The following is a 13,992-nucleotide window of genomic DNA, read 5'->3' as shown; positions in this document are numbered from 1 at the left end:
AGCAGATTCTGAGCACATTCGGATTTTGGAAAATTACATAGTTCAAGACCCTTCTAAGGGTCTCAAAGAAAGGTCGAGACCATGAATGAAATGCGGATTAGTGAGTTCTGGAGAATTTGATAGGTAGAGAGGATGTCTACTGCATCTGTGATGATGTGATTTCATATTGTTATCAGTTCTTTTGCCTTGCTTTTGAGTGTTGATGAGATGATAGATTCAGGAGTTGAGTGGTCTAGTGTGCTTTATCTTAGTTCCTGCACGGCCATTCCTTAGAGTGTCCTATGTGTCAGTTCTCTTTTGTGTGGATTGGGCATTGCACATTTTCCTTGGACATTTGAAGATTACTTACCACCTGTGTGGAGTGTCCTTTGTTATAATTGAGCTTCACCAGTGCCCATGCATTGTTAGTGAGGTGCATCCCATGTCTCATGAACTCCTGGATGTGTTAGTGCATCATACTCTTCTTATGGAGGTCTCTTAACCGTGCAAGTGCAATCCTAGACATGACTTTGAGAACGGCATACCTTAGTTCTCTGGTTTATTAATTTATTTATGTTTATTTATTTATTTATTTTTTATTTATTTATTTGGATTTATAGAGTGATTTCACCAAATAACTTAACAGAATTCACACCAAACCGCATATTTTGGACAGACAAATTAATAATATAGGTTATTAATCCTGAGGAACACATTTCTCCAAGAGGAGCTTAGGAAGTTAGTTTTAAGAAAAAAAATATGGAAAATTCAAGTATGAAGGGGACGGAGACAGCGAGAGAGCAATCTAATATTTTGGAGAGAAAAAGAAGGAAGGTGAGACTATGCACCTAGGACATATAACAGTCAGAAGAAATAAAGAAGCAGAGAAAAGTTACGGGACAGTGAAGTATAACATGATACCAAGGAGAAAAGATAGGCTGGGGGCGTGACTGTGAATACACTTAAAAACAATATAGAGAAACTGATTACGCGTGTTAAGTAATCAATATTTTAGCTTGGCAAAGCTCATTTTAAGATTATTCTTGTTAAAAATGATTTTCATCTTTTTTTAAGTCTGACCCCATCCATCTGCAACAAGGTATCAACAATGTTTATAAGGAGTGGGGGTCCAAATGGACCCAATGGCTTGAGCAATTCCTCTGAAATACCGGTTGCATACGGGCTCGACAGATCATAGGTCCGGATTCTGAAATGCTAAAAAGCATATGAAGTTGATTCTGGTGTTTTGACGTAGCTTGAAGCAGCTTTAGGGAAACACGAGAAAACATCATCTGTTTCTTGCTCTGTTCTCTTGTAATTAGGAAGGTGGGCTGAGGTGGCGGGGAAGTGTTTCAGTCTGTTTCTAGTAGATGGCAAAGCAGAATAGTGTGCCATACTTCAGGATGTCAGACTAGTTTATATGTGTGATCATGGGAAAATATGCATACATATTAAAGTGCACCTGTCAATGCAGCATAGTTCAGAAGAGTATACATTTTTGCAAACAGAGTGTGTCATTGGCCTCCCTTGTTTGGATATTTTGGGAAAGATTCAGAAAAAAAAATTAAATGTTATGAAGAAAGCAAAAAAAATGCTGTTTTTTGGCCTACTCCCATTCAAAAGTTTAGATATTTGCGCAGCGCACAGCAAACACCGCTGTACATAATTGGACCCGGTGTGAAACAACTTGAGCATGAAATAGTAAGTTTGTATAGATGGTTCAATATATGACAATGTGATCAACATGGAATTGCTCGGTCCATATATATACACTGAAAAAGCCTTATTTAAGGTGCAGTTCAGCTGTGCAAACTTAACACAACAAATCCCTTGAAATTCAGCAGATGTGGGATGCACGACCAGCTTAACATGGCACGTTTGGGTTACAAAGCACGTTTGGGTTACAAAGCCCATGAACGCATACATATTATAAGAGAGGGTATTTGCAATGGCATACAAAATGGTATTATGAGGTACGTCAATGGGAACACTCTGATTTCAGCTGGTCTCAACGTCCCACATCCGCAGAGGGTCATGCTTTTCCAGGAAAAATACAATCATTGTAACCGTAATGTGACAATTTATGTTGGACTTACATTTGTTTCCTGCCATGCACGTTAGACATGAGGGGTGTCTTGAATGAGAAGCTACAGTACATCCATTCAAATTACAACATAGAGTATATACCATTACTTGTTGAATCCTAATAAGGGAAGTAGACGTGGTTGGCCGTTTCCCCACACTCCTCACTTTGTGATGTTGTAAACAAGGACCAGTCCTTTCTTCAATTTTTAACTATTACGTGCAAACCGAAGTGCAATAAAAGACAAATGAGTGAGAAACTATAGAGGGGGAACCACTGCATGCCCTAACCCTCTGGGTATGAGTGTGGAATTTACATAGGTAAAGCTTGAGACCGAGTAACCAAAAAGTAGTACTGGGAAGCCAGCGGAATGGTCATGCAAGCGTCATTTCCTTTTGTAATTGATTGGGTCCATGGATCGTAGAGCTTATTTCACTTATATTGCCAAGGAGTGCAAATGGAGAGGGGAGCGGATGGGCATGGCATGGGCTCTTTTAGTAGCTTCTAGGAAACATATAATAGATTTTCAGATACTGGCTAAGAGTTATCACTTTAGCAACTCATTGTGGAGCAAGAGGTATTGGAATGGATAGGGTTAGAGGGCTAATATGGATAAGCGCACATGTACTTAGTTCTTGTTATTTCCTGTTTTGGTATTTTTATTTAAAGGTAAGCATTTTGTGCTTGAACATGTCACAGTCGCGCCTAGAAACACTTGTGTACAGGTGCGTTATAAATGACTTATCAGATCACATCATATCACAGTTGGTTGCTTCTGCTCTCAAATTAATTTGCTACATCCCAGATGTGCTGGTGTTTGTTTTGCTCTATTTTCATTGTTTGAAGTGTGTTCCTGTCTCTTCCAAGCACTTTATTGAGTGTTATCAAGTGTCATGGTGAACACAAAATTGCCCCTTTTAGTCATGGAATGAAGTTAATTGGAGCATTTGAGGGAATAGTGTACATGCCAGAATCAAAGTCTATTGGCGATGGCAACAGCTGCCTTTTACTTCTTCACCGGGAAGCGCAATTGAGCAAGCTAAGTGCTTTCCTTAAACAGAGGGGTGACCTTGCAGTTTGTTAGTTCGAATCCTGGATAAGGCCAACTCAACCACTCATCCAACCCGGGTGATATACATTGTTCACAATTAAATTGGGTAATAATACCAACTACCATTATAGCACCTAGAGGAGGGAGGAATCAGAAATAAAGCTCTAAATTATAATATATTGAAGTTATTTTAATATCTAGTAGATGACGGTTACAAGATGGCCACATCAGGCTTTATTATACTTTGTGGTTCATCAAAGTAAATAATAATAATAATAATAATAATAATAATAATAATAATAATAATAATAATAATAATAATAGTAATAATAATAAAATGATTATGATGATGTTGATCATCAACATCATCTGGGGTTTCCCCAATCTGGCCATCACTGCAGAGGGAAATATCCACTGTATTTTATTAAACCAATAACTAGAGAAAACTGTGGCTGCCTCTTAGGTTTTTTTGGCAGCAACTTGACTGAGCAAATTCGCTAATGGTTTGAAATGTAGCAGTGCTCGTTACACACAGTGTGTACCCACAACTGTTGATAATTCTAGATTGCAAGTGCACCTCATGTTGCAAATGCATTTCTGCTCTTGTGATTATAACGCTCTTCAAGACTGAAGGAAACGGGTGAATAATACATGTGATAGTGCAGAATATTGATACATCTACATTGTTTATTTAGTGATGTGCAAAGCAGGATGAAGGGTGCATGAAGCAGTAGGAGGACCTTTAGTCCCAGGTCCCTTTGAATGTCATCATAACAGTGGAGGTGGTACTTGGTTTACACACTGGTGTCCACTTTAGCCTTTTTGAATATAAGGTATTTTATATATAAACGCTTACTATTTGGAGCATCCAATTCTTGGTCCAGTGTTTAGTTGATACATTCTTGAACGAGAAACACTTCATATTTATGGCTTTGATCATAACATGTCTTTCCCACGTGAAGAAAAATATAATAGTAAGTGATTACTTGCATTAAACCAGGCAGTCTGATGCCATGTGCTTCACAAATTATTTGTTCCAGAAATGCAGAAATTTTATATTTTTTGTGAAATATATGAGAACTATGCTCCTAAAAAATAAAAGTTAACAAAAGCAACATGAACCTAATCACATGCTAACATATACATAGCATGGCCACTCCAGTGAAAGAGCCTAATCTGGATTAGTTAAAATAAGCTTTACAAGACTAACATGGATTTTTACTCTCCAGAACAACAATTTAGTGGCATTTTTATTTCTCCAGCATGGGGTCTGGCATGGATTCACATGCTCATGAATATTCCTCGTCATCAGGCTGGGAATCCTCGGTAAAGAAAAAAATCAGTATCAGTTTCGTTTCTGATCTGTCTTTCTAAGTAGTAACCAATCACTGATCTCTGGGTCATACTGCCCCCAGCCAATGACTGCCTCTCCCTAAGCCCCGCCTCTGGCAGCCATCCTCAGATTTTTACCGCACGCTCAAGTGTTGGGAGTCCTCGTGTTTAGCTCTCGAGTTTTTTACTCCATTTTCACGCTTTTTCAGGAGATTTTCTCTTTTTTAGGTTTAATCGAGCATCAAGCTCCACCGTTTCTACTTCCGATAACGGGGACCCATTTCGGAATTCTTCTACGCCCCTCAAGGGTGAAGTTTTCGTCGAGTTTACACCTCTTCTGCGGCCTACCTCAACAGACATGGCCCAGGACAAAGGAAGCTCGATGCCCGGATCCAAGCTGTTCAGGAACTGCCCTGGATGCGGATTATATAACGTTTTCAAGGAGGACGAGTATTTGCGATCTCTCTACTGCCTCCATGGGGACAAGACGCACGTGGAGAAGGACTGTGCGTTCTGCAAGAACCTTTTGGAACGGACCAAACAAGATCGTCGTTCCCGCCTCGCCTCCTGGCTGGAGAAGGGCACAGCAAGTGAGAAGGCGAAGAAGAAGGTTGAGCGGGCTTCTAAGTCCTTTGAGGGCGCCCTGGCAACAGGGGCCCAACAGAAGGCCAAGCACCGCGAGTCCGCCGGCTTCGGGAGTGCCGATAGGTCAGGCTCTTCGGTTGGCAAGCAGGGCGCTACTTCCCCGGCACGTTCGACCACGAGCCAGCGCTCTGTTTCGGGGAAGAAGTCTGAGAACCCAGGTAGGCCGCTGGAGCGGACCCGGTCGATCTCGAAGGGGGAGCGAGGCATTGACCCTCCCCTCAAGGTGAAGGCCCAGGACGCACCTAACGTGGTGAGGGCCTCGATCCTGCCGGCTAAGGCCTCTACCGGAGCGGTCTCTGCGACCCTGGCGGAGCCGGCTGAGACTATGCCAATGGAAACAGCCTCTGGGCCCAGAGTATCCCTGCCTCCGCAGAGGGAATCCTCTTTCCAGCCCACCGCTAAGACCCCCGTGAAGCCCCCGGCTGAAAAATAGGGGGGGGGGCCGGTGGCCGCTACAGACTCGGAATCAGCCTCTGAGGAGGAACTGGTGGAGACCGAAAGGGGGCTCAACGAAAGGTCCATAGGCCTCAACGAGAGGTTCATAAACCTCAACGAGAGGTTCGAGAAGGTTCGATCCCAGGGGACGGTCCCTGCTGACGTGATCAAAGATTGCGACGAGGACGACGAACAGGGCCCAGTGGAACGGCCTTCCCGTCCGTCGCAGCCATTGGCCGAGCCCCAGGATAGCTCAGCGGCCATTTTGTTGGCAATCCAATCCTTATGTACCGAGATAAGGACGAGATTACCATGGACCCTGACGGAGGATCCAGAACCAGGCCCGTCAGGAAACCCTCCGAACAAGCGGAGAAGAGTCCACCCCTCTCCGCCCTTCGTGCCCGCGAGGCCGGTGGACCCCTTATCCCCCTCGCCGGGAGAGGATACGGTGACGGATACGGCGACGGGGACGGACGATGACAGCGGCGATGACACTGCAGACATCCCGTCGCCACCCCCGCGGGCGTCCCCAGCCGACAAGGTTGGCTCTTTCCACGCCATGATAACCAGGGCATCCAAGCTCCTCCAGCTCTGCCCTGAAGAACAGAAAAAGGAGGGGTTTCTGTACCAACGACGAGAGGCTAAGAGGAAGACGGTCCTCACGGTGCCTTTACTCAACGACATATGGGACAAGGGGCTTGCCGTCCTCAAGAACCCTGCGACGACACCCGCCAAGAGGGACAGGTACGAGAAGAGGTACCGAGTCCCCGATGCCGCCCCCTTGTGCCTCAGGGCCCAGCCCACGCCGGACTCGGTCGTCTCGGCAGCGGCTAAGAAGAAGGCAGCGGGCACGGCGTCTTCAACTCCCACTTCCCCGCCGGACAGCAAGGGCAAGAAGTTGGACTCTATGGGGCGACGGGTCATCTCGTCGGCGGCGACGACGATTAAGGCAGCCAATGCCTTAGCGATCATGGCCCGCTATGACAGGGAGCTTTGGTTCAAGATAGCTCCCCTGCTATATTTCCTGCCTGATGAAAAAAGAGCAGAGGCCCTAGAAATTCTGCAGGAGGGCGAGGTGGCGTCGGATCACGCCATTGCGGTGGCAACGGACATTGCCGATACCGGATTTCGCCAACTGGGCAACGGAGTTTGCCTCGGACGACGAGGATGGCTCAAGCCAACAGACTTTCGCCAGGATGTCCAGACCAAAGTGTTGGACATGCCGTTCGACGGCAACAACCTCTTTGGTAAGACGGTGGATGAGTCTCTACAGGCCATCAAGACCGACTCGGAGACGGCCTGGGCCCTTGGAGTGCTTCAGCAGCGACGGCCCTTTCGGAGCGCTGGAGGCAGACAGGGTGCCTCCAAAGGATCCAGCGGTGGCTCCTCCTCCTACCACAAGGCAGCCCGCTCCTCTTCCCAGGAGGCCTACAGAGGTCGTGGCAAGCAAGGGGGTTCCCGCCGTCGTCGCCAAGGAGGCCAAGGCGGCAAGGCCGCGTCCAAGCAAGACTGACCCGGCCGGGAGGTCAGGCCCCCCACCGAAGCACCCCAGTGGGAGGCCGACTGACGAAGTTTGTCAGGGTGTGGGAGTCCATCTCCACCGATCGTTGGGTGTTGGACACCCTGGCCAACGGGCACTCACTAGAATTCCTAAAGAAGTGCCCTTGCATTCCTCCCGTGGCCAGGAAGGAGAATCACGTCCCTCAACTGCTGTTGGAGGTAAAGGCGATGCTCAAGAAAGGTGCCATCGAGCTCGTCCCGAGGAGGCTCCGGGGCTCCGGAGTGTACTCAAGGTACTTCCTCATCAGGAAGAAGAAAGGCGGTTGGCACCCCATTCTAGACCTGCTTCGGTTGAACAAATACATCAAGGCGCAGAAATTCAGGATGGTCACTCTCCAGCACGTACTGGGACAGCTGGAGGAAGGCGACTTCCTATTGTCGCTGCACCTGGAGGATGCCTACTTCCACATCCCAATTCTAGAAAGGCACAGGAAGTTCCTCAGGTTCGTGGTTCAAGGACGCCACTACCAATTCAGAGCCCTACCGTTCGGATTGAAGTCGGCACCCAGGGTTTTCACCAAGTGCCTGGCACCAGTGGCGGTGCGGCTGCGCCTGCAGGGGATCCACGTCTACCCCTACCTGGACGACTGGCTAATCCGGGCAAGGTCAAGGGAACTCGCCGTCGATCATACGGCGAGGACCGTCCGGTTGCTCACGGAGCTGGGGTTCTCCATCAACTACCCCAAATCTCACCTGGTTCCATCACAAGTAGCACTGTTTTTGGGGGTGCAGCTCGATACAGTGGAGCAATTGGCCTCCCCTTCAGAGGAGGGAACCAAAACCATCCTGGGCAAGGTACGGTGATTGTTAGCCACGGACGTGGCCAGGGTGAGGTCCATCAAGTCCCTTCTCGGGATGATGTCCTCATGCATCTACCTTGTACCCCTTTGCAGACTTCGGATGCGTCCGCTACAGGAGTTCCTCGATGCCCGCTGGGTTCAGGTAGGGGGCTGCTTCGAGGACAGGATCCCCCTCGACGAGGAGTTCCATCGGGCAATCCTCTGGTGGGGCACCCGGGCTCACCTCACGACGGGCACGGACTTTCAAACCCCAGCGTTTCAGGAGACGGTGACTACAGACGCCTCTCTGGAGGGTTGGGGGGCCCACACCGGAGATCTCAACGCAAGAGGCCTTTGGCTCCCGGAGGAGAGGTCTCTTCACATCAACCTCTTGGAGCTCTGTGCAGTGTTCTGGGTGCTCAAGTCGTTCCTCCCGTCCCTCAAGGACAAAGTGGTGAGGATATGCACCGACAACACCACCATGATGTTCTACATACGGAAGCAGGGAGGCACCAGATCCCCAGCCCTATCCAAGGAGGCCCAGGATCTGTGGCACTGGGCCGTCGCCCAGGGGATGTTTCTGGTTCCCTTCCACCTGGCAGGAATAGAAAACACCATCACCGACTCACTCAGCAGGGAGCTGCGCTCGTGCCACGAGTGGGAACTGCGACAGGATCAAGTGGATCGACTCTTCCAACGATGGGGCAAACCCCAGATCGACCTGTCCGCAACGGCGACGAACTCCAAGTGACAGAGGTTCGCCAGCAGGTTTCCACAGCCGAAGAGCATGGGTGATGCTTTCTCGTTCCCTTGGGACGGCCTGTTTCTATACACGTTCCCTCTGTTGCCATTGCTGCTCCACCTCATCGGCCAGCTCAAGATGTCCAGGTGCAGGATGATCCTCGTCGCACCGGCGTGGCCGAGGCAGATCTAGTTCCCAGACCTTCTGGACTTGTCAACGTCCTCGCCAGTCAGGCTGCCGGCGGACACGGATCTTCTCTACAGAGAAGGAGGCACCAATCTACACCACGACCCACAGTCGCTGAACTTGCAGGCCTGGCTCCTGCAGCGCTAGAGTTTGGGGGGTACGATATCCCGGTTGATTGCAGAGAGGTTCTTGCAAAGGCCAGGGCGTCCTCAACTCTCAAGTGTTACGGTCATAAATGGAAGAGGTTCTCTGTCTGGTGACGTGCACAGAAGATTAACCCTCTGCGGATTACTGCCCCTCAAGTGCTGCCGTACTTACTGTCACTGGCCAAGGCTGGACTGGCTCACGCCTCCATAAAAATACATCTGGCTGCCATCTCCCGATATACCAGGACTACGGGACGGGCGTCCTTGTGGTCTCATCGCCTGGTAAAGGAATTTATGAAGGGACTATTCCGTTCATTCCCGCCGGTGAAGGCTCCTGCCCCGGCATGGGAACTTAATGCGGTGCTGACCAGGCTCATGGGAGCCCCATTCGAGCCTATGCACTCGGCGCCCTTGAAGTTCCTGTCATGGAAGACAGCGTTCTTCGTGGCCATCCCCTCTGCACGACGAGTGGGAGAGATTCAGGCCCTATCTTGCAAGCCTCCATACTTGACTTTTCATGACACAAGGGTGGTGCTTAGGACACACCGCTCCTTCATGCCCAAGGTGCCGTTGGACTTCCACCTCAACGAGCCCTTGGTGTTACCAGTTTTCTTCCCGTCGCTTTCGACGCCGGCAAAGAGGACTTTGCACTCGCTGGATGTAGCCAGAACACTGATGTTCTACGTGGACCGCACAGAGTTTTCGGAAGACATCACAGCTATTCGTGAATTTTGGGTCTGTGAATCAAGGGAAGGCTCTCTTGAAGACTTCCATTTCCAGATGGCTCTCCGGCTGTATCATGCATTGTCACCGGTTGGCAAACCGACCGCTGCCCGGCCGTCCGAGAGCCCAATCGACCAGAGCGATCGCTGCTACCACGGCGTTCCTGTCTGGTGTACCCCTGCTGGACATCTGCACGGCTGCTACATGGAGGTCGACGCACACCTTCACAAGATTCTACTGTGTCGATCGGGACTCCAGGGAGGAGTCCAGGGTCGGCCAAGCAGTGCTGCGCAACCTGTTCGCTTAAGGTGAGCCTGGTGAGGAGGTAAGAGATGCTTAATGTTGAGTTGTTGTATTGCTTAATGTTGAGCCTGTTGCCACCTCCAGTGGTTGTGCATGTGTATACTGCTATGTATTCTTTTATTCATGAGCATGTGAATCCATGCCAGACCCCATGCTGGATTAGGAACAAGTTACTTACCTGTAACTGTTGTTCTCCAGCATGGGTCTAGCATGGATTCACATGCGAACCCTCCCACCTACCCCTCTGCGGCTCTTCACTTGATCATACTGCCACTTGGCGTGCTACCAAATCTGAGGATGGCTGCCGGAGGCGGGGCTTAGGGAGAGGCAGTCATTGGCTGGGGGCAGTATGACTCAGAGATCAGTGATTGGTTACTACTAAGAAAGACAGATCAGAAACGAAACTGATACTGATTTTTTTCTTTACCAAGGATTCCCAGCCTGACGACGGGGAATATTCATGAGCATGTGAATCCATGCCAGACCCATTCTGGAGAACAACAGTTACAGGTAAGTTGATTTAATAGCAAGTTCTGCCATTGTATATGCTAATATGTTCACACACACACATCCCAAATAGAGATAGCTGCTATATGTATAGCATGGGAACATTCCCAAGTATAAGAATGCATTGCCCTATCTAGCCTGTGTCTGAGCACTTTAAGTATTGCACAACCTAAAAAAGATGCCTGCAACTTGGTGCTGTCCATATGCTTTGAATTCTGAATCCATTCATCCCTCTCCATTGACTATGCTGACTAAAGCTAATGGAAGTTATAGTCCAAAACATCTAGAGGGAAAACGGTTGGAGGCCCCTGCCCTAAAGATACAGTTTGAGGATATCCATGGATTTCTAAATAAAAAGATGATATGCTTTTTTAAATTTTAAAACATGATGATGTATTCTCGGATGTATGTGATTATTTCATAAACGAATATGTCGAATTCAAAAAACACAAATTCGACATGCCCGTATCAAAATAATCAGGCAATTCCCCTCCAATTGCTTTCTCCCCATCCTCCACCCTCCTACCATCCATACTTACCCCTGCGGCCAACTTATCTGCTGCTCCTCTGCACAGCTCTATTCCATTGACGCGAGTTCCGCCTCCCATTGAGTGGAAGAATTTCCGCCGCAGAGTGCTTTTCTTCTTATTATTTTTAAAAAAACTATTTGTCCCCCACATTCATTTTTAGGGATTTTGGGGACACTCCCACCACTCATTGTTGTCAAGTAAGTAGAGCGGGGGACTTTTTGTTTTCATTTGTTATTCGGTACCGAATTCAGCATTTTCTCGATTTCTTTTTTCGAGCATTTCGATGGATACTGTATTCTCGGCAATCAATATTGCTCTTTTATTTACTGTTCTATTGGATGAATACCATGCCCAATATGTATTTGTTGTTTTATAAATGTACATTATCTAGAGTCATTGAAGAGGTAATATCCTGTTGAACTATCAAGAACTTCTCCTAATCTCAATTAGGAAGGAATCCAGGTTATGTTTATGTTTTTAGCTCCGCTGTAATCTGATCTTGAGTCAAACATTGCTCATTTTAATATATTGGAAATATCAATGTCTACACCTGCACCTGTGTTAGCTGTAAATACTCACATATATGTGTTCTTCCTTTTTAGCTGGCAACATGGGATTCGATAGGTGGACTGAACGGGAGCCTGCAAGAGACACAGCTCAACAACGACTTGCAAGGATTGACTCTCAAAGTAGTGACTGTTCTGGTATGATCTTCGTTCCACTCCTACTCAGATTACGCCTCCTTCTTTTGCATTTTATTAAAAGTAATTTGGCCCTTTTTGTCACCCGGCATACATACATCATGAAAAACATGCAAGTACAAAAACACGATAGCTACCAAAAATCTCTCAGGATAATTGGGTTAATCGCATATGCAATCAAAACTTCCAGAGGAGATTCTTCACACTTGTCATCTTCCAATGTCACTAAGTATGCTTAAGGGGATCTCATTCATTGAATAGCCATAGGTTTTATATCACAACATATGCAACATGTCTCTGTAAGCAAAAATATATCTGAATGTTTTATAGGATATGCACAGCTATACAAATAGGATCATCTCAGATATGTAATACAAAAATACCGAACACCTTACTGTATTTGCACACACATTCATCAGGGAAAGATCATATAATCTATTTTGCCTGCTCCCGATAACCAAAATAACTTGGTTGGACATGTATTATCTGTCATGATGCTATTGTCATTGTAGAACAAATAGATCTGTTATGGGCAGACACTATTCCTATGACAAAATGAAAATATTTTAGAACAAACAAATATGTAAAGAAATGTTGCTACAGAGTTTCAGCCCAATTACAAATGAATATCTTTTTTCCAATGAATGCTTATACAAGAACATGGCATTGCCTAAAGTTCTGACACAACGTCAATGTTCCTTTTAACAATTATTTTCATACAATAGATTCCCTGCATGGGGACACATAGGGACACATATACAAATAGGTTTCAGCAACTAGAGACCATGAAAATGTCAACACAGTTTTGAATAAACCCTAATAACATAACAGAACTAAACACTTGGAGTGTTCGCCCCAATGATGACGTTTCTTTCAAGGTTACATTATAGGTTGTTTATTTCTTAACCAAATGTATCCAAACTGTGAATTCATCCATTACATTATCTGAGTATTGTGTTTGTTCTTTCTTAATTATTCAGTAAACGTTATGCCACCTTAATTGAAGGTCTCCTATGTTTTGGTGCACAATGTGTGATGGGAGGATAGCTCGGTGGCAACACGCGAGTTTTGGAAGTAAGACCACACTGAGCAAACACAGGTTCAAATCCTGGATCTGCGTTAAAAAAATCAAGTATGTTATAAATAACCTGCACTTCCACAATTGAATGAAGCTAGCACCTAGATACCTATGGGTTATGTGCGCTGCAAATAAATAAATGACATGAATGCAGTAGAGCTCTTCATTAGTCTCTCAACCAAAGGTTTCTCCATTTCACCTCTTTGTGTTTTACTTCAATATAGAACTTCATTATTTCTTATTACAGATGCGGCAGCAATGTCAGAGCCATATCATTCTTCCACCACCTCATATCAAACTTTTGTAGTTGTCTTTCTTTTAAACAATACAATGTATCCAGAGAGCATAATACCAGATGCACTCTGAATAATTTTTGCTTGTCATATCATGGAATAATAGTGTATATCTAGGTACACTTTTCTGTCTCTGAAAATAAAATCTAGTAAGGGTAGTTATGATGACATGGGCAGTGTGGAGCTACAAAGGTGATTCTGAATATCTTGTGTAGGGCACATTTTGATCAATGGAGCCATGTGTAGCCCAACAAGGGACAGCTTGGAGTTATGAGATTGATCTATGGCAAACTATAGAATGGCAAAATTATATTCTTTTCTATCAGTAGAAATCATAGCAAAGTAAAGGCAACAACTGGATTGTATACATAGATACCATTGTTGGTGTTAGGGTGTTGATAGGCATTCCGGCATAAATGTTCAGGAAGCTTGCTAGGAAATAGCTGGAGGTAATACTTCTATGTTTAGCGCCACAATTGAGCTAACACCTGGGCATTGAAATATGGTGCTTGGTTTGTGAGTCTGGTTGAGCATGTGAGTCTATGATTGTGTGTGTTTAAAAATACTTGCTGTGCTGTTTGGGACAGCCTGGCCTACCCCCAGAGGGATTAAAAATGTGTCCACGATTATGGCTCATTAAGCATTCTGAAATGATCCAATCAAATCATCATTCCTGGTCCTCAGCAAAATGTCCACTGGACTTGCATGTGAACTATTGCTGATCTCCACCAGTTTCTGAACTGATCTCCACATGATGCATTGACTGGGCTCTCGGGTTCCCTCAATTTGCCTCTGTGAGAGCATTCACTGGAAGTGTCGGCAATATTTAGTCCATGTCCCCCACATATGCCATACCGACATCCTCCGAACTGGCCACCTTGCATTCATGGGGTCTGGTGCCCTTGATTATTTTCATGTT

At 46.3% G+C, this 13,992-nt stretch overlaps 1 protein-coding gene across 6 annotated transcripts in view; it reads left to right on the top strand.

Moving 5' to 3' along the window:
* GRID1 (glutamate ionotropic receptor delta type subunit 1) overlaps nucleotides 1-13,992 on the top strand; it is a 3,001,620-nt gene that overhangs the window by 2,407,002 nt on the left and 580,626 nt on the right. For all 6 annotated transcript variants that reach the window (XR_011268624.1, XR_011268625.1, XM_069610763.1 and 3 more), the window contains exon 9: nucleotides 11,604-11,705. Coding sequence is in view for 4 of the 6 variants with exons in the window: in XM_069610763.1 (XP_069466864.1) it covers nucleotides 11,604-11,705 (102 nt within the window). In the remaining 2 variants the exon portion in view is untranslated. The remainder of the gene's footprint in view (nucleotides 1-11,603; nucleotides 11,706-13,992) is intronic.

This window comes from Ambystoma mexicanum, chromosome 8 (genome assembly GCF_040938575.1).
Source record: "Ambystoma mexicanum isolate Mex_15411 chromosome 8, UKY_AmexF1_1, whole genome shotgun sequence".
In the NCBI taxonomy this organism is placed as follows: domain Eukaryota; kingdom Metazoa; phylum Chordata; class Amphibia; order Caudata; family Ambystomatidae; genus Ambystoma; species Ambystoma mexicanum.
This window is presented reverse-complemented; position numbering and strand designations above follow the sequence as displayed.